A 21051-nucleotide genomic window follows, 5' to 3' on the forward strand; every position below is an offset into this window, starting at 1 on the left:
TACTAAAATAGGGCTCCTAACCTTTTAGACTTAAAAGATTACTATCAAGGTATAACAAATGGCTAGTAATACCTTTCTCTTAAGGAAAAAGAACATTATTAAAATGTAAAGTGCTAACTTAAAGGCAAATCCTGCTGCTTTCAGGAAGTTTTACTATTCTTAAGAACAGCAAATTTTGGGGATGCCTGTCTGGCTCAGTTGGAGAAACAGGCAACTCCTGATCTGGGTTGTGCATTCAGGCCCCATGTTGGGGACAGAGGTTACAGAAATAAATAAACTTAAAAAAAAAATGGAATAGCAAATTTTGTATATAAACATATACATACTTGGTAGGTATATTAGAAAACACACTCATTTAGGTACAGATAAGCCTAAAGTACGAATAAATGATTACTGCTTTAGAAAGATTATAGTTACTATTAAACACCGTATTAAACTATCCTTACCTGTTGGAGTATGAGATAACTTGTCTGTACTAGAAGACTAAATGAATTCAATTTTCTATATACTAGCTCTAGAACTATAATGCCTTGTTTCCAGCAAAATAAATGCCTCATATCCTGCCTTTCTTGCCATTTAACTCAGTTCTGAATTCAAGGCTCAGACAAGTGCATATAATTGGCAGAAATGAAATATTTGGAGCCCTAGCTGGAGAGAATCTGGAAACTATTTACAGCTTTTCAGCCTCTAACCCACAGGAAGGGACATTAGAAGGAATTTGGAATGGATTTTTAGTAAGCCAAACACAGTGTCTGTCACAATATACTACCTTCACCTTTATGAACTCTCTAACTCACAAATCTTAAATGACTCCCATTTCTGATAGGATTATAGTCCATCCTCTCTGACCTGGCCTTCAGTCTTGTTCCAACCTATCTTCCTACATGTATTTTTTTCCTACACCAAATCCTGAACCCTTAACTCCAGCCAGACTGGTATACTAAAAAGCTATCTTCATACAGACCTATACATTTCCGTATCTTGGACTTTTGTTTATGACATCTTTCTTTTCACTCTGCCTTCCCTTAATCTACAACTATGCAAATCCCATCTATCATTCCATATCTAGCTCTAACTTTACCTTTTCCGCTCATTTAAAAAATGACAGAAACACTGGTAATTTAGGCGAGAAAAAATGTTAGTGGTGTCTTTGTGGGGCACACATACTAATGGCGGTGATGAACACAAAAACAAGAGTAAATTATTTAGCATGTTGCAAGGCAATAAGTACCATGGGGGAAAAAAAAACAGGTAAGGGGAATCAGAAGTATTGTGGGAGTGGGACAGGCTGCAGTATAAAATAGTGTGACCAGGATAGGCCTTATTGGCAAAATGAAATTTGAGCAGACTTGAAGTAACTGAACGAATTAGCCACGTAAAAATCCAGAAGAGGGTTCTGGGTAGAGAAAACAGAACAAAGCCCCTAACAGATAGAAGTAGTTTTAGATGGAAGTCAGTGTGCCTGGTTCAGCATAAGGAAGAAGGCTAAGAGCAGATAAGGTCAGAGAGATAAAGGGAGTGGCCAGGTCAGGTAGGACCATATGTGCTATTAATAAGCACCAGGACTTCAGCATTTACATTAGTGAAAGGGGGAACCATCACAGAGTTTTGGGCAGAAAAGTGATATAAGTCACTGGTGCCCAGCCAGAGGTGATTTTGCCCCCATCAGACATTTGGCAGTATCTAGAAATATTTTTGGTTGTTACAACTGGGGGTGGGTACTACCAGCATCTAGTGGGTAGAGAGGTCAGGGATGCTGCTAAATACTCTATAACACAGAGGACAATTCCCTACAGCAAAAATTACTGGGCCTAAAATGTCCGTAGTGCTAAGGTTAAGAAATCCTGATATAACCTTATATTTAATAGGATTACTCTGGCTGCTGAGTTGAGAATACACTGTAGGACAAGGGGGAAAAAAACCACCAGGGAAACCAGTTTATTGCAATATCTAGGCAAGAAATGGTGGTGGCTTGGACCAGGGTGGTAAAAAGAGGTCCACATTCTGCATATATTTAAAGGTAGAACAACAAGATTAGCTGATGATGCCACTGGAGAAGCAAGAAAAAGAAGTTATGGAAGGATGGTGTTCCATCAACTCTGAAGGGGAAGCCTATAAGGCAGAGTAAGTTATTTTGGGGGGAAAGAGTAAGCTATTTTGGGGGAAGTTTCAGGTTTTGGACATGTGAATTTGGTTAAGTCTATAAGACATCTAAGTGGAAACGCTGAGTAGGCAGTTAGATATCCTAGTCTGAAGTTCTGAAAAGACTGGAAAAGGACAACCAAGTAAGGCAGGAAGAAGACTAAGCATGTGGAGTCTGGAAGTTTGGTGAAGTGTATCAAGAAGGAAGGATCAACTTTGTCAAACGCTGCTGAAAGGTCAAATAAGATGAAGACTAAGAATTGACCACTGGATTTAGCAATGTGGAAGTCACTGAGACTTTGATGAGAACAGTTTTGGTTAATCATAGGGGCAAACCCTGATTAGAATGGATTTGAGAGAGGAAAGTGGGGAGCAGAATTAGAGAGCTAATTCTAGCCCAATTTTGGAAGTATTCCTGCAGAGGGGAATACGGAAATAAGGTGGTGGCTGGTAGTAGTGGAGTCAAGAAACTAAAAAATGTGTTGTTTTTAGTGAGAGCAATTACAACATGCTCATACAATAATAAGAATGACCCATCAGACAGTAAGAAATTGATGATGTGGAAGAGAGAAAAATGCAGGCAAAAGGGAACAGAATCCAAGACTCCACTGGTGGCACTGGGTCTAGACAGAAGCAGGAAAATCTGTTTCCATTTTAGATGAAAAGGAAGAGTGTGTGAGTTGCCATGAGACAGCAGAGCATGTAACCCCAGATGCTGCTAGAGATGCGGGGGCAAGGGGCCTGGGGAAGGTTTCTTTTGATTTCTTTCCATGAACCCTATTCTGGGGACCACAATCTTAATGACCTCTCCTTCCTATCATTTCTATTACATTTATTCTGTATCACTTGTTAGGTATTTATAACACTGCAGTATTTGTTAACTTTCCAAATGCATATGTCTTACCCTATAACTTAACGGTAAATTCCTCAAGGGACATGTATTAACTATTTAATCCTCATAACAATATTACAAGTAGGTAGCATTATTATCTCCATTTTTCAGATGGGGAAACTGAGGCATACAGATGTTAAGTAACTCAATAAGGTCACATAGGCAGTAAGTGGAGGAGCTAGCATTTAAACTCTTGTACTTTGGCCTTAATTCCATGTCTTATCCACTTTGTGGGCACAGAACCCACAGGTACTTGTTCTCTAGTATCTTTTTAAATGTCACAACACAAGCAAGATTTCACTGGTTGAAAAGAAACAGCTAAATTACTTATGAAATTAAAACCACTTTTCTACTGAAAAAGAACATTTAAAATACAAAGATAAGCTGGGGGAAGGAAGAATGAGAAATTATTGTTTATTAGGTACAGAGTTTCAGTTTTGCAAAATGAAGAGTTCTTACTGTAAATGGATGATAGTGAAGGTAGTGCAACAGTGAATATACTCAGTGCCACTGAACTGTACGTCTGAAGTTACAAAGATAATTTTTTTGTTATGTATATTTTATCACAATTAAAAAAAAGAAAGCTAGGAAACAGAAAAAAAGAAAAAAAGAGCAGACCAGGACCAAGAAAGTATGGAGAACTGTACCACTTCAAGTAACTATCTGAATAGCCAGTAACTTCAGGAGTTACTGGGGGCCTCAAAACTATCCAGTAAGTCAAGTTGCTGACAAATGGCCAACCATGGAGACAATGAATTTTATACTAACGGGATACACCAATGGTAATGATTAAAATAAAATCAGTAAATTGTGAAAAGAAAAAATGATAAAATATAATCCAAATTAGGCTATGTTAAAAAAATTAAAACAAATATTAGACAGTTAAAATAGAATTAAATAGGGCTATAAGCATAGGTCTGACTACCTAACTACAATTGCCACACAATTTCTAATAGGCAAAGTCCTGTTTCTTCCTTTATTGACAACAGACATAATTAAAAGGGGCTATAGAAAAAGGGGTTTGTGTTTACATTTTCTATCGTGTGTGTGTTCTTCACCAGAATATACACCAGAACAGACAGATCTGTTCTGCTTATCATTTTCTTCTCAACTCCTGGAACAACTCCTAGCACTGGGCACATGCTCAAAGAAAATTGCTGAATCAATGATATGACCAGAAAGAAATGTATTCCATTAGTGCTACTAGAATGCCACATTATATCCACCTCCCCTTAACAACACCATGCCATTAGAATTCTTACAACCTTTGCTTCTGCCTAACTTTCAGCAACCTACTTCGATGGCCTCACCCTGAACCCAAAACTATTCCCACTTTAAGCTACTAAATAATAATATAGGTATTTCTGGCCACTCATTCAACAGACATTTGTTTTATATATGTAACTGTACATACAAATAATGCTGCCCGTGTTTTTTGGCAGCATTACTGCTACAAAAACATTTGACAGAGAAGACAGATCAGACGGGTATGTAGAATCTTTGAAAAAAGTACTGACCTCATTGCTGTGTGCTGACATAAAGGCACAGTGAAACACCAAGTCCAGCTCAAAGGAGTAATCTCAGACTTTTCCTGAAGATGATATAGCTCCCTTCCCCACATTATGAGATCTACAATCCCCTTCCTGTTAGGTACCCTCTCATCACCATAACAACCCACATTCCATAAAAAAACAGGGGAGCCATTAAAGAGAGGCAGAACGAGAGAACTTTTGATGCTGCTTTTTAGGTGTCCCATTCAGGTAGTCTATAATCTTTTCTTGATAAATCATTAATTTCATCACTAAAATATGAAGTATTATTCTCTGCTGCAATGCTCTTAGGGACTATAAGTTAATATTATTTGCCAGTAAATTAAGTTCTTTCTACTCCTATTGCCATTTGTTTTTTGTGTTTTACAGGTTTTGTTTTCCCATTTGATATCTTAGTTCAGTTGGCACATATTCCTGGTTCTATTGAAGCACATCAATCTCTCACAAACCTCCTTTCTTATTAAACTACAAAAATAAAGCTCATTAAGGTTATGTCTAAAATTATGTTTGTAATTTTGTAGTTAAACAAAAGGCTACAGGGAAATATACTATATGTTTACAGAGCGTATAGGTTACAAACATTCAATGCAATTTTTTTCCTACCCTTTTCTTACCCTTTCCACATTTTCTACATAATCATGATTAGAAAAATATACAACTATATTTAAAATACACAACTATATTTGCTCTTTACTACTAAATATATTTTCCACTGGCCTGTCTGCAAAATTAATATTCCTTTATGTTTAAGCATCTAATGAACAGTTTTTCTTTCTGCATATCATTCAAACTAGCTTTAGGTCTCTATCATATTAGACAATAACTTACAGAGTTTCATGGTTAATAAAAAATTGCTTATTAAAATATAAGGATTTCTAAAAATGATGATTCATTTTCTGATCCAACAATAAAAGCTATGTAACTAAAAAATTAAGTCTATTTTAAGAGCTATTTTTGTTCACTAGTGGTAAAGGTGGGGGTTTGTCCTTAGGACTCTACCCTTCTGATGGCAAGAGCATTTTACATCTTTGTAACAGCAACCTTCTCTTCAAAACTTAAGGTCAACAGAATAAAATAATCCAGATTCCCGTTATTTTTGAGTAGAATGCTAAAGTACAGAGCAATAAAGTACAAATATTATAAAATAAACAATACTGCAGAACTCTTGAACAAGAATGCAAAGGAAATACAATAGTAGCAATTTCAATATTAACAGAGGGCTTGGATTTTACAAATCTCAAATAAGAAAAACAGAAACAATTACTCCTAAAGTTACTGATATCCTCTCCTTGTCTAATGTTTCTCTTAAAAATGAAGTTAAAATATATGTATGAGTTAATGATGAGTTAATAGCTGAAGTGCTTCTAAACTTAATAGGGCCATGCCATTGGTATAAACATTACAAATTTGGGGGCACCTTGGTGGCTCAGTTAAGAGTCTGCCTTTGGCTCAGGGTCCTGGGATCGAGCCCCACATCGGGCTCCCTGTTCAGCGGAGAGCCTGCTTCTTCTCTCTCTCCCTCTGCCTGCTGCTCCCCCTGCTTGTGCTCTCTCTCTTTCTGACAAATAAAATCTTAAAAAAAAAATGAACATTACAAATTTGAAGGTTGATATATCCTAGGTAAATCGTGATTTCTTCCCATGTTTCTCCTGAAATTACTTTCATTAAATCTTGATCTGAATATTAAATTAAGATCTATCTATCTTTGGGACTTTCACTTTTTTGCCCCAATGCGCTCTAGGTACATAATACTATTTCCTCAGTGATACAGCTAAACAGTCCCAACACTGGATTTTTATTTCTGCCACCCTTGCTTGCCTGACCTAACTTTTTAGGATGCGTAAATTTGCTGAATCCTATTAGGATGTACTTTATTACATAATATGGCAAAAATATAATGTAACCTCCCTCTCTCCCCGCTTAGATCACTGCCTTTCACTGAAAGATACAAATACAAATGGCAAGGGATAGAGGTGAGGAAACCCGTTGCCACAAGGGGAGATAAGTACATAAAAGTCTAAAAGAAGACCATAGATGATAGCTATTCATGCATTTAGTATCTGTGCTATTTGGTGCCTGCTGAGCCAAATACAACCTTTACTTTATTATAGCCATCTATGTGTCTTAACATTTGGCTCAACTCCCAGCTTCTAGATTTGCTAAGATAATTATGTTTCCTTATGTGTCAAGTTTTGGGCAATTATTAAGTGCTCAGCTATGCCCAGAACCTGATTCTTAAGTATTTTATAACATTAAAAATTGTGTATGCTAGGAAATGGGGGGTTATTTCGACAGTGATGTAAAAATGCTAGAATCCAGTCTTACATAGTGGGTATTACAATTATTTCAATAATGATGAGAGTACAGATTTTTGTTTCTTGATTACTCCTGTGTATTTGAAAATGATACATTTCCTAGAGACAGTCATAATCTTAAATTAAGGTAGGTAACAGTAGCCCACTAACCTCACATAATCCTTCCAGTAAGATTACTGTTAAAGTTCATTCACTTATTTGACAAATATTTAGGAAATATCTACTGTATTTGAGTTACCATAAAATAAAAATAACCAAAAGGCAGCTACAATCATCAAGGAACTTAAAATCCCATAAAATTCCACAATTATAATAATACTAGGTGGCATGTAATATATAACCCAGAGATGGTACAAATAACTTGATCTAGGTCCTCAAGGATGGGTAGATTTTTAAAAGGCAGAAATGAGCAAATGAGTAACATTCCCCAGATAACAGCATTAACAAAACCACGGAGAAAGAAAAACATCAAGTGAGCATGTGAATACAGGCATACCTTGTTTTACTGTGCTTTGCTTTATTGAGCTTTGCAAATACTGCATTTTTTAAAAATTGAAAGTTTGTGGCAACTTTGTGTTGAGCAAGTCTATTGGTGACATTTTTCCAACAGCATTTGCTCATTTGGTGTTTCTGTGTCACATTTTGGTAATCCTCACAATATTTCAAACATTTTCTTTCTTTCTTTTTTTTTCTTTTTTTTTTTTTAAGTAGACTCCAAACCCAATGTGGGCTTGAACTCACAACCCTGAGATTGAATCCCATGTTCTACCAACTGACCCTGCCAGGCATCCCTCAAACATTTTCATTATTATTATATTTGTTAAGGTGATCTGTGATGTTATTACTGAATTGTTTTGGGCGCCATGAACTGTACCCATATAAGATGGCGGACTTAACTAATAAGTGTAGTGTGTGTTCTGACTGCTCCATCAAATGGTTATTGCCCCATCTGTCTCCACCTCCTCAGGTCTATTTCCCAAGACACAACAATACTGAAATTAAGCAATGTAGACTCCTTCAAGACTAGGGTTCAAATTTCGCTTTTCCTATGAGGCCTATCTTGACTACCCTATTTTAACCAAGGTCTATTTTCTTTCCTTTTCCACACCCCCATTGCTTACCACCTAACATACTACAAAATTAATCCATGTATTATATGCTTATTGTTTTCTTCTCCCAAGAATGTTAACTACAGAGAGACAGATGTCTTTGCCTTTTATTCACAGATATATCACAATCACCTAGAAGACTGCCTGACATATATGAGCACTCAATACGTATTTGTTGAATACTGAGGAGTACAGGAACTGTAAGAGTTCATAATCTTCTCAGGAGAGAAAAATTATTAAACGGTGTGAGAAATTCATTAAAAGAAGGATATACAAAGTGTGCCATGAGAACCCAAAGGAGAGGCACCTGGAAACATTCAAGGAAAGCTACTTTCAGAAGGTCATGATTGAATGAAATGAGAAGAGGAGGAATTTGCCATAAAAATGAAAGGTACTGTTATATGTGAGACCAGCTGGATACTCTTTAGTTGCACTGAAATAAATTGTCAGTAGCACCCAATACAGAGCTTAGCACATGGTGCATTCAGCGCGTGTTTGCTGAACTGAACTACACTAGAGAAGAGACCAGAAATGGTCTTTATGCAACTGGAGAAAGGTCTGAGAAAGAGCAACCAAGAAAAGTATAAAGAATTAGGACAGCATTATGTCAAGGAAATTTGGGGTAAATCATATCAGTGGTGTCAAATGTTTAGGGGGTCACAAAAAGGATAAGGCTGGAAAAAAGGCCTTTGAGTTTGGTCCATATCAGAGAACAGATTTGGGGGTTAACATAGAATGCAGACTGTCCATATATCAAACAAAAGTAGAGATAGCTTCTGAAAAGCTTACAAATACTTTCAAATGTTATCTTACATGTTATCATCCCATCTTATGGTTAGGACACAGAGACTTAAGGAAGTTGATTTGTCCAAGGCCATGCAGCCAGCAAGGGCCTGAAATAAGATATGGATCCAGCTTTTCTGACTCTAATTCTCATACAACTTCTATTCTCCTCCTCTTCTTTTGCTGTCATTCATAGTGGTGGGCTTCACAGTATGGGCACTGAATCTATCACAATATCTCACCAATATTTTGACACAATCAGGCAGGAAGTAAGAGAGGACCTGAAGAAAATTTCAAGTGTAACTTCAGTGCTAAAAGAAGAAATTGAATTATTTCTAAAAAGGATCTGAGGCAATGAATGCAGACTACACAGAATATCTCAGGAGCAGAAGATACTGAACACCTGAGACCTTATAGTTTAATTCAGTTTGCCTGTGCAAATAAGTTAGCTCTTTCTTTTCTTTTCTTTTTTCTTTTCTTTCTCCTTCCTTCCTCTCTCTCTCTCTTTCTTTTTAAAGATTTTATTTATTTATTTGACCGAGATAGAGACAGCCAGTGAGAGAGGGAACACAAGCAGGGGGAGTGAGAGAGGACGAACAGGCTCCCATCAGAGGTGTCTGATGTGGGGCTCGATCCCAGAACACGGGGATCACGCCCTGTGCCAAAGGCAGACGGTTAACGACTGAGCCACCCAGGCGCCCCATCTGTATTTTATTAAGTCAAGGCTTCCCAAGCGGTGCATAGGAAAGGATTATAGGTGTATGATGATACTGATTCCCTTAGCCCTTAGGGCTGCAGGTCTACAGTCTAAATTTTCTTCTATGTACCACAATATACCATATAATTATTATGGGTGTTTGTGAAACATTTTATGAATACGGATGGAATACTGTCTAGGTTTACTTCCAAGCAAATGATTAATTTAAAAAAATGTTAGTGTAGGCACTTAAGCCTTAAGACATTACTTACATTATTCACATATTCAGGGAAATAAAGCTCTAGAATTAATTTTCTATAATAATTCAATACCCAAAGCCAAGGCCAAATGATAATGCTGTCAGTTTAATTGTTCCTCCTTTCCAAATACACTAAATGTACTAGAATACGTGAAATAGATACCAAAGATATACTGTACTGGGTAAGCTTCAGTAACTGAAATGGTATTTTTATCTGAATTAAACAGTAATATTATAATCCCTACTATATAGATATAAAGAGAAAAATAACACAAACACATACCTGTGGGGCATATCCAGGAGGCACATAAATAGGAGGCACAGAACCATTTGGGGACATCATTGGAACCTGAGCAGGACCTGAATGGATCACAGAAATGATGTGTTAATCCAGGATTACTTAGCAAGCTAAAGTTGAAAACAATTTGAATTCCACTCTGAATACTTCATCTAAACTAAATGCTTAAATTAACAGTAACTATAGTACTATGAAAAGAAATTCAGATGATTCATCTGCTATAGAACAAAAATTTATCTTGTAAAGTGCACTGATTATTCTTTACCTGCAGTTGTGTTTTTTTTACCTGTTTGATGGTCATAATAGTCATCTGGGGAGCTTTTTAAAACACAGATTTCCAGGCTCCCCTAGAGATTCTTTATTATGCTTACAGTGGGGTCTTGAGTCAGTATATTTATTTTACAAATATATCTGGTGAATCTTATGATTATGCAAATTAAGAAACATTGACCTAGAGGAGAATCAACCTAAACTTTGCATATAAAATCAATGAAAGATACAAAAGGCAAAATTCTGAAAAGCAATAGGAAAAAAAAAATCAAGAGGGAAGAGCAACAAGAGAAAGAAGAGTTAGAAATTTGGGACTTGCTTTGTTAGTGTTCAAAGCTTCTTGTGTAATATGTAAGTCATGTTTGTAGGGGCTTGAAAACAAAGTTAGAAAAATATAATATATGCACATTTAGCCAAGGAACAATTTTTGTTTCTTACACCGAAAAGTTCCGGAAAAAAAGAGGAAAATTCAGCTTATCTTATTCTACATCTTCTTTCATTTTTACTGTTATCCTTTCCAGATAACTTTCATAAATATTATCTCATTTATCTTCTCTTGTAACGTTTGTGGGATAAAATAGGTATTTTGGCAAGGTGTGTTTTATTTTTTTCTAGTAACTAAAATCTTACTTGCTTTATGTAACTTTTTTAAAAAAGCATCTCACCTTCAGATCCCTTTTTTCTTGTAACTTTAGACTGCACTGTCCATTAGTTTTTAATAACTTTAATAACTTGAAATTAAACCTTCTCAAGGAGCCTCACTCATTTCTTAGGAATAAATGCACCCAAGAGTCTAATGAAGAATGTAATGGGGGAAGAGTTCTTTTTATATGCAGAATTTCAACCTGCAGAGTACATACAATGGATATCAGTTGTAAAAGAAAAGAAAGAGGAAAAGCTTAATCATAGAGCAGAAAAATTCACTGGTAACATTATACATACTTCACGAAAACAGAATGAAGAGCCTGGAGGTTAGAATAAATCCAGAGTACAGCCACTCTACTTTCAGGGAAGGAAAGGAGTGACAAGCAAGCAACAAAGTGGTTGGTGGTGGGGGGAGGGGAAAGACGGTGAGCCGGAAGGAAAGAGAAAAGAGAACGTAGGAAAAGGTGGGTTCAGGAGGGTAAATGCTAAACAGTGGTAACGGAAGAAGGGAAGGAAGAAAAGAGAAGCTTAAGAGGAGGAAAAATACAAGCAAGAAAGGAGGGGAGGGGACAGAGGAGGAGAGATAACTGGAGAAAGAGAAGGGAAGAGGGAGTGAAGAGGGCTGGAACAGAGGAAGAGAAGGCGAGGGAAGAGAGAAAAGTGGAAGGAGAGAAGAAAGAAAGAAGAGATGGGGGAGAGAGAGAAGAGGTTAAAGACTCAAGTGGGTATGAGGAAGTAAAGAGCTTATGTGTGTGTGTCTGTGCGGGGTCAGACTACCAAATTATGCTATATATGACTATAAAAATTACTTTCTTTTTAAAAAAAGATTTAATTTATTTATTTCACAGAGAGAGTGTGAGCATGAGCACGGGATGGGGGAGAGAAGCAGACTCCTCCCTAAGCAGGAAGCCCGATGCAGGATTCGATCCCAGGACCCTGGGATCATGACCTGAGCTGAATGAAGGCAAACGCTTAACCAACTGGGCCACCCAGGCACCCCTAAAAATAACTTTTCAACAAAATAGTCTTTCCATCCCAAACAAGCCCACCAAATACATGAAGTTGTTCAGAATATTTTCTTAAAATAGCTAATTATTTACAGCTAATACTAATTTACTATATGCTAGGCCTTTTGTGTTCTTTTTTCTCCTCAGAATTATTCTATAAGTAGGTAAGTATTATTATTATTATTCCCATTTTCCACACGTGGAAATTAAGGCAGAGAGGTTACGTCTGCCCTAGTGGTAGAAAAAGGATTCAAAACCAAGCAGTTTCATTTAAGGATATAGCTTTACAACATATTTAGTAAACATTAAAATACTATGCATTACTGGCAACTGATGTAATTTGAGGCTCCAAAGCTTCTAAGGAAAATTAAAGCCTTCATTATCTTTAAAAAACAAGAGAGAAAGCAAGAACAAAATTTTCCTACATTTAAGCCAACATTAACCTATTAATTTACAAAATAAAACTTGTCAGGTGCTTTATACCTCTAGGCAAGAAAGGACTTATGCAAAACTTACCTTTTAACTTCTCTATGCTGGACTCAAGAGAAAATGCAAACAGTTTTAAGAAAATCCTGGTTTATGGGTGCCTGGGTGGCTCAGTTGGTTAAACGACTGCTTTCAGCTCAGGTCATGATTCTGGGGTCCTGGGATCGAGTCCCACATAGGGCTCCCCCTGCTCTGCGGGGAGCCTGCTTCTCCCTCTCCCTCTGCCTGCCACTCACCCTGCTTGTGTGCTCTCTCTGTCAAATAAATAAAATCTTAAAAAAAAAAAAAAAAGAAAGCTTTATGAATCCTGAAACTGGCTCAGATATTATTCATAATATGTGAACTTTAGCTGGGAACCATTAAGAGATTTCATCGAAAATCCTATTTGTAATCTTAGTAAAGGAAATTAATATTTTCTGAGCTTCTACTATATGTGCCAGGGACTGTGGTTCCTTTCACATGTTATCAAATTTAATTCTTACATCAAGTCATGAGAATAGGTTTTTGTTGCTTTTCAGCCACCAGAGTAAAAAATAAGTTATTGCTGATTATATTTAAAACTGTAAAACTACACAGCTGCTTTGGATTGCCTTTCTTTTACTAAAAATATAAATACATAAATACTACATAATTACAATTCAAACCATATACTCTGAAAGCTGCTTTATGGTTTATATTTTGGTAGAACAAAATTCTACTGTATTCTTTAATTATATTTAAGTGTGATACTGAAAACAGAACAAACCCAACCTAAAATAAACCAGCAGTAAATACATTACTAGTTGCTGTCCAGGAATAATTATTAACTCATTTCTCTAGGAAGTAATTATTTCACTCTAGCAAGTAAATTTTCTTATCCCGAGGCAGGAATGGTACATGGTTAATTTTTTTAAAAGACAATTCATGGATACCATATTTAATACCTAAAAGACTGGTGTAAAATAACATCCAACACTGAACACATAGAAGTCCCATTATATAAACATAGTAAATAACAATTTAAAACTACAATACTTACAGCACTTCAGTTGCCATTTCTGTTTACAGCAGCAAACCCCTAAAACCTTGCATGCTTATGATGAAAATGTTCGTCTACCCCCTTAGTTTCACCAATACTTTTATTGTTGAAATAAAATATTGAAAATACTAAAAGATTAACTACAAACCCTGTAAATGCAGTGAAGGGGGGGGGTATTCTGTCCCAGTAAAGAAGGCAAATCTGTTACAGATTGTACCATTAAATGTACATCTGGCACAAGAGTAGCTATATCTGAACAAGTGTAGATACACCCAACAGCTCCTTAATAATCTACATGATCTAAGCAAAATCTACCCCCAAACATAAAGCTATTAAAATAATTTTTAAGGGCATATTTCCTATTCTAAAACCTTGCAGAAGAGCAAACAATCCTTATTCACCAATTGTCTTAAGAAATTTGAGAAGCCCCTCACCTCCATTCCTTAAAAAGTGCCATCAATAACTTAATAAAGACAATATTTCATCTACTGTAAATTAAATTCCTTATTTTTTTATTAGCATACATTCACACGAGGTTTTTGGTGTGTTTTTTTTTTTGACGAAACTACAAATTTGAGTTTAAAATTCTTAAAATGCAACGGGCTGCTGACGTGCTACACATTCTCTTTATAAGCAAGCTTTCACAATGGCTTCCAAATAATCTGATGCCAATATTCAGATTTTAGTGGTAAACAGAAAAACCTAGTAAAATAAAGGCGCTGGAAAGGAATACTCTACGGAATATAAAATCAGCCCATCTCCAAATAGAGTCTAATCTTTTTATAACTACATGGCCACAATTTAAAATATTTTTACTGCGATAGATTTGGCATCTACTGAAAAAGCACACACGGCATGACTTTAGATTAATACAATGCTTTCTATGTTTTAAAATAAAAGAATGTTCAAAAACAGTCAGCAAATCTTACCACTCATTTTGTTTTTACAGTAGCAGCAGAGAACAAAATCCAACAAGGAAACAGCGTAGTACACGTTAACAGCTTTAATTGGAGAACGGTTCCGCTTTTTTTTTTTTTTTTTTGCAAAGCAGGGAGAGGAAAAGATCCTTTGACCGAGTCACGTGATCCCCATCACGTGACTTGCAGTGACCCGCGGAAAAGGAAGGGGGGATAAAGCAAACATTCCCGCTGCCCGCTTTTGGGATATAGTAAATGATTAAATGGTTTCTACTGCTGCTGCCTTGAATTTTGCGATCTTCCAGACTTCCTCGTGAAGTAACCCAAAAGCTCATCAAATTACACGTACAGAAATACATACTTGATATAAAACCGTTCTGTTTTCATTTCCCTCCTTTCTAACACCATAGATGTTATCTTGTAATTCAGTTTTTATTATCCAATCTGCTACTTTCATTTATAAAGTTTAAGATATATATATAACGTTTATTAATTTAGAGGATTCGCTCTGAAACGTCCTTCAGTAACCTAATCCAGTCTCTATGTCAACCATTAAGGAAATGCCCACAGCACAACTGTCTATAGAATATTGGCTTGATCAGTGTAATGTGTTCCTCAAACGTGGGTTTTATGTTTCAGGCTGGCATTTGCCTCTCAAGTTAATAAAGCCTACCACTTTAAGTGTTTTTTTTTTTTTTAACTTTATTTCTGATTTTGTTTTGTTGTTGTTGCATGTTTATTTTACGATTTAACCTGGACATTAATACAGATACTTGGTGGATGGCATTCTCGCTTGTGTCCATGAAATCTTAAAAGACGGGCCACAGTTCAGGATCAGAGCACTCTACCCAAGCTCCCCTGGAGACCAGGAAAGAGACCAAAGGTGTTACAAGTGAGGGGAAGAAGACTGCAAGAACTTCTGGAGGTCTTTTCATTACTTTATGGTGCTATGTAAGCTAAGGAAATTTATTAATAGCTAATACAAATGGATAGGTAATGATAACGACTGTGATTTGTTTACAAGTTGCACAGTGGAAAGAAAATAAATTTTGGTACCAAAAGATTTAATAAAAGCTTCAACATTTTTAAGCAAGGCAATTTATTGCTCTTCTTTGTGGTGGTTTCCTTCTGTAAAAAGGTTAAAAAAATCAACCTCACAACATTGTTCTGAGAATTAAATTAGATATATTTAAAGTACTGAGTATACTGGTTGGCATGACTCAATAAATGATAGCTATTATTGTAAATAAAAGGGTGAATGCTCGGTGTTTTCAAAAATAATAATTATATGTTGCAGAGTATGTCCCAGGCACCATTCGGAGTGATTTACCCGTGTTAACTCAGTCCTCAGGATAACTGAAGTACGCATCATTTAGAGATAGGGAAATCGAAGCAGAATGCATGCAGTTAAGTAACTTGACAAGGGCACACAATGAGGCAAAGGCAGAATTATCTAATGATAAAGGCTGTAGTTAAAAATATGCAAACCATCTTCAAAACCCCACTCTCCCAAGAATGTGGAAAATAACTAGCAAGAGATATAACCTGGAGCCAAAGGTTTCAATAAATACATGTCAGACACCTCTGAGGAGATAAGATACTAAAGGACCATTCTCTAAAGTGGCAAAGGGTAATTGTTAATTACAAAGTTCCTCCAGAAAGGCAAGGCTCCTGAAGAACAAGGCCTGAGAGTGAAGAGTGTCCAGGTCTCAACAGAATCTGCTTGTAAGTGTTGAACTCAGCCTCTCAGCAAATCTAACCATTCCTCTGATCTTCAGTCCTTAAAGAAAAAGCAAGCCCCGGCAGCCCACTTCCTCAGTTTTGCTCATGTTCTCACACAGCTATGTTTCCATTTCTTGACTCTTTAACTGATGATCTCCTTTTCAATTCTTTCCATTTGCTCACTAGAACTTTTTCCCCTATTATAAATAAATTCCCTTATATCCTCAACCTTTTCACAGAAGACCTGTTGATGTATTTCCTTTAAGTGAAATCTGGCTCCCTCCAGGACAATTTTTCTAGCAGCCCCAGGGAGCAGAGGCTTCCCATTCTCTCCTGAGGCAGTTTCCAGATACCCCAAGGCTGTTCCCCGTTACCATGGTGGTTCCTGTCTCACGCTCAAGTTTCTTTTTCCTTTAGACCATGTTGTATGAGTAGATCACCCTCTACCCCTTTTCATTGCTGTCGTGCTCAGTTCTCATTTATGGAGAACTTTGGTACCAGTTCACGGTTTTCCCCCTTAATCCCACTCTTGTCCATAAGTACAATGACTTCAATGTACAAAAAACTTACCCTCAAACTTTCTTGAACACTTCCATTCTGTTTTTAGTAACCCATGTTCAAAGACACATTCTGGAACTTATCACTTAGAATTCCACTATCTCATCTTTGAAACCTCAGACTTTTCATGTTGCAGTCTCTGGCCACCAACATCTATCTTTCATCTCTCCATTTTCTCTTTCTTCTACGACATTTGTTCTTTTTCATAATGATTTCCCTTTCCTCCTGCACTGCCTTCATTGCCTGATTTCCTTTCCCATGGATGTCTTCCTTTTACATCCCCTCCCCACAAAGTTCCCAATTCTAACCAGATAATTTACTTCTCTTAGATCTGAACTGTAGAAATCAAATGGCACTCAGACTGTCATGTTTGTAAATTTAGTTATCGCCAACCTTAAGTCAGCCATCAGCATTGCTCAGGAATCCTTTCAGGAATTTATCCCTGGTTAATAGCCTATCCTGTTTTCTACAGTGATTATTCAAAGATCTCCTACCACCCTTTAAGGACTTCCCCAATCTGACCTCAATCACGTATGTCAGCATGAAATCGAACTATTTCAATATTATTTACAAACGTTTTTCACCTCTTTCTTCTATCTTCAGAAAAATCACTGTTCCTTCACTAGGTCAAAGCTATCTCTCCACTTCTAATCTTGATCTAATTTTCATTTCGTCTTCCACTAGCTCTTTGCTCTACTGGTTATTTCTGTTCCATTCATTATTTTCAACCCTTCTAACAAGATTTAGCTCTCCACCCTCATATCCTCACAGTTACCATGGAGTTCTAATGACCAGGTTTAGTGATATGGTCCACACCCTCAAGAATTCTTCAGTTATAATAAGGACAATGTAAAACAGACATATTTCATGTTTCCTAAAGACCTTGTTAATTCAACAATGTTCATCAAACAATTTTCCCAGAGGAATAAACAAAGAGAAAGGATGCATCAAGAACGCTACAATTACAAGAATGCATTATGCAGTGATACGCATAGTCTTCATTTTCCCTTTCTTACCTGATTATATGAGAATTCTAACAAACTTAAAACGCACCTGCTTTTTATTTTCACAACACCGTCTCAAACATTTTGCAGAGGGTTCTCTTAAATCAATAGCATGACATTTCACAGTAATTGTTTGGACTTTCTGATAACATTTTGACATGTTAACTATTAGCATTCTTGAACTACTGATTTTCAGGTAGATCTGTCAATACAAGCATAGGTGACACTTGGGTGACATTGTTTATATACACTTATTGGCTACCAGGCACTGGTGTAAGTGCTTTACAGATATTAACTCATTTAATCTGAATAATATCCCTCTAAAGTAGGATAACTATTATTTCCATTTTCTAACTTTCAAGGTCTCACAGCTAGTAAGCTGTCAAAAGAATTGGGTGGTCTAGCTTTGAAATCCGTGTTCTTCACCACTACATTATGCTGCCTCTCTTGTTTAGGATATAACAAATACTACAAATTATAAAATGAATGAGAAAAATTGCAGCATAATAATACCAAAATTCGCTTGAAGATAAACTACAAATAGAAAAGCACCAAACATTTGGATGGACGAGCCCACACAATACACCTCAAATATCTGCTAGTTACAGATAATGATAACAAAGGAAAACGCACCTAAACACATAACTCTCGTGAAGACTCTAAAATTTTCTAGTAAGTGAGGGATATCATATGGAACAGTTGGTGAATTACTTAATAGCCAAACCTGTTCCAAAAGTAACTTGAGGAGATTTAAGAGATACACATAGCAACAAAAACAAAAGCTAAAAAAACCCTCAAAATAACATAACTAAACAAAACCCAAAACAAAATAATTGACAAACTGAAGAAAAGGGAAAATTAATATAGAAAATATAAATAAGGAATGAGGCTGGTTTTACGCCCTCTAGAGTCGGGCCATAAAACCTCTCTGGTTTGTATGAACTGAAATAAGGTTAAAATTAAGACTTCCAGGACCACACTATCAAGCTAGTCCTTGTCTTCTGCAGATCAAGTGTCTCAAACTGCCATAGAGCATAGCCCCAATTATTTGGCTTGGAAAAAACTAAAGCAGGTATAACCCAATGCTCACTTCTGCCTTATATAAAATTCAGTAATGCATCAATAAATGTCTAACTTTAAGCAACATATCCTCAAAAACAGTTGCAAAATAAACAGCTAAGATAGCAAGACAGCCGAATCAGATGACTTGCAGAAAGGGATTGTTAGCTGAGGCAAATTAAAGTTGGAAGAATTGACTTTCATTTTATAAAATTCTTTCTGGCAATAAGTAAAGAAGATCAGTTGTTTATTAAAAGGCTGCTCTTGGATTGTAATCAGTCTGGGTCATTTGCATGTTAGAAAATTTAAGAAGCAGACTCATTCAGCTCAGTGGTTTCAAATCAATAAGACATGAACTTAAGAGTGGAGATGTGAAATACATCTCATTCTACTCCTCTACAACTATATATCCAATTCTTCAAAAGACTGGGCGACTATGACTATGATCCTGACTCATGCGGCAGTATTAGGGGTACAGGTTCTGGATTAACATCTAAATAACGTGTGTTAAGCTCATACATAACTGATGCATGTCCACGTAGTCAATTGCAACTAATCAAGTCCTCTATGGGAAGACGCCCTTGCTGGGGAGTAACTGACAATGACACATGCAAATAATCTCAGGAAGATAAGTGGAGCAAAGAATCCGATCCTATAACTTTGTAGGCACAATTCAAACTTTGTTTCTTTTAAATCTCTCTGATTTGCTTGCCCATGTTTTTCTTCTTTCCTTTTTAGGGGCCTTAGTCACCTTGCAGATCTGGCCACACAGTAGCATTTTCTTTTTCTATAATTTCCCTCTTTAGTATATTAAACTAAGGTTATCAATTTAATAAAAGTTTTACTTTACATGGTTCATGCCAAAAGAAAGCAAATGTACGGATCATCCTAAAACCAGGTATGTTTTTGGACTGACTGGGGTTGAGGGAAGCTGGATGAAGACGCTAGGTATTAGCCAGAGATTGGTCAAGAGAACAGAGATATCTGTGTTCTGATGCAGTATTTCCCAAGTGCTTTGATTTATGTGCCAGTAAAATTTAAAAACAAATTCTGGGGACTCATTAAGGTAAGGCTTTTTATAAGGCCAAATTATGACATTAAAGGGAAAGACGGAAGAAATTAAGAGCAGAAGGAAGTCTATTATTTATTGCATCATTCATAAAGAATATTTTAACCTCAAAAAAGAAGGGACTTAACTTCAGAATTCAAAAAAAAAGTCTTTAAATAAATTTAGCCTAATGAAAAACCACTACATTATCCTAATTTTTCCATTTCTTAGACTGATGAAATGTCCCTAAATCTATGGACAAGGATTTGGGAATAACTCTTAGCAGTAAGAGAAATAAGGATTTGTTTTTGAAGACTGGTTAAGCTCTGGCAAGGAGGGAGGAAATAGAGCAGAGGCAGGATAACCATATTATCATTATCCAAACTAGGACACTTCTGAAGGTGACAGAGCAGCCTAAAAATCATTAGAATTACATAATTTGGAATAATTCTTTACTGATTGACAAATTGCTTTTATTACAGGGAAGGACATGAAAAGCTCTATTAAAAACGTTAAAAAAATAAAATTCTTTATTAAAAACATGCAAGTATATTAAAGAATATTTTATGGACTTGATACTGAATATCTGGATATTAGAGTAGCGTTAATGGATAATTCTTAGTACATATCCATGTACTTTAGTCGATCTGTTAGCTATATCTGTCTCTTAATTCCATTATCTCTGGTATATGACTGAAAATTTTCTTTCTTCAATATAATCTCATTTTTAATTTTTTCATAAACTGCCTGCAACTGTTATATTTTATGGTTAATAACTTTGAAACCACTGATACCTTCAATTGACTCTTTTCTGTAATATTTTAAGACTACAATATTTGTATTCAGAGAATACTCTGATTCTTAGGTGCCATCTGGTCAGCTGGGAGCTAATTCTGCTAAGTAGAGGATATTCTTCATACTATTTTTTTTCTTATTGAAATGTGTAAATATTTCACTCCAAATATTTTCATAATACCTTCAAAATTTTAATAAACAAAACTCACTGAATTGTCTCTATGCTTCTTTTGAATATTTCACCAAATTTAGATTTTTTAGCTCACTGTTACCAAAAGGGTTTATTGCAAAAAAAAAAAAAAAAAAAAAAAAAAAAAAAAAAACAAAAACACTGCCAATATTCAGCAGTGACAGATTTATACAATAAATGACAAAACCACTCAGACCTTTTTTCCCCCATTTTTCTGTGGCAGGGATATTTAGATTTTATTCCTGCATGTATTTTACATTCATCTAACCTATATTCTTCCCATTGAT

At 36.0% G+C, this 21051-nt stretch overlaps 1 protein-coding gene across 2 annotated transcripts in view; it reads right to left on the reverse strand.

Moving 5' to 3' along the window:
- FNDC3A (fibronectin type III domain containing 3A) overlaps window positions 1-21051 on the reverse strand; it is a 158558-nt gene that overhangs the window by 63592 nt on the left and 73915 nt on the right. Inside the window, exons 1-2 of one of the 2 annotated variants that reach the window (XM_008706865.2) lie at window positions 14401-18132; window positions 10031-10107 (exon numbers count right to left, since the gene is read on the reverse strand). In XM_008706865.2, coding sequence (XP_008705087.2) covers window positions 10031-10107; window positions 14401-14407 — 84 coding nt within the window. In that variant the 5' untranslated portion in view covers window positions 14408-18132. Of the gene's footprint in view, window positions 1-10030; window positions 10108-14400; window positions 18133-21051 lie in introns of those variants that run through there. The other variant, XM_040622764.1, reaches the window with a different exon arrangement.

The sequence above is a fragment of the Ursus maritimus genome, unplaced genomic scaffold (genome assembly GCF_017311325.1).
Source record: "Ursus maritimus isolate PB19 unplaced genomic scaffold, ASM1731132v1 scaffold_10, whole genome shotgun sequence".
In the NCBI taxonomy this organism is placed as follows: domain Eukaryota; kingdom Metazoa; phylum Chordata; class Mammalia; order Carnivora; family Ursidae; genus Ursus; species Ursus maritimus.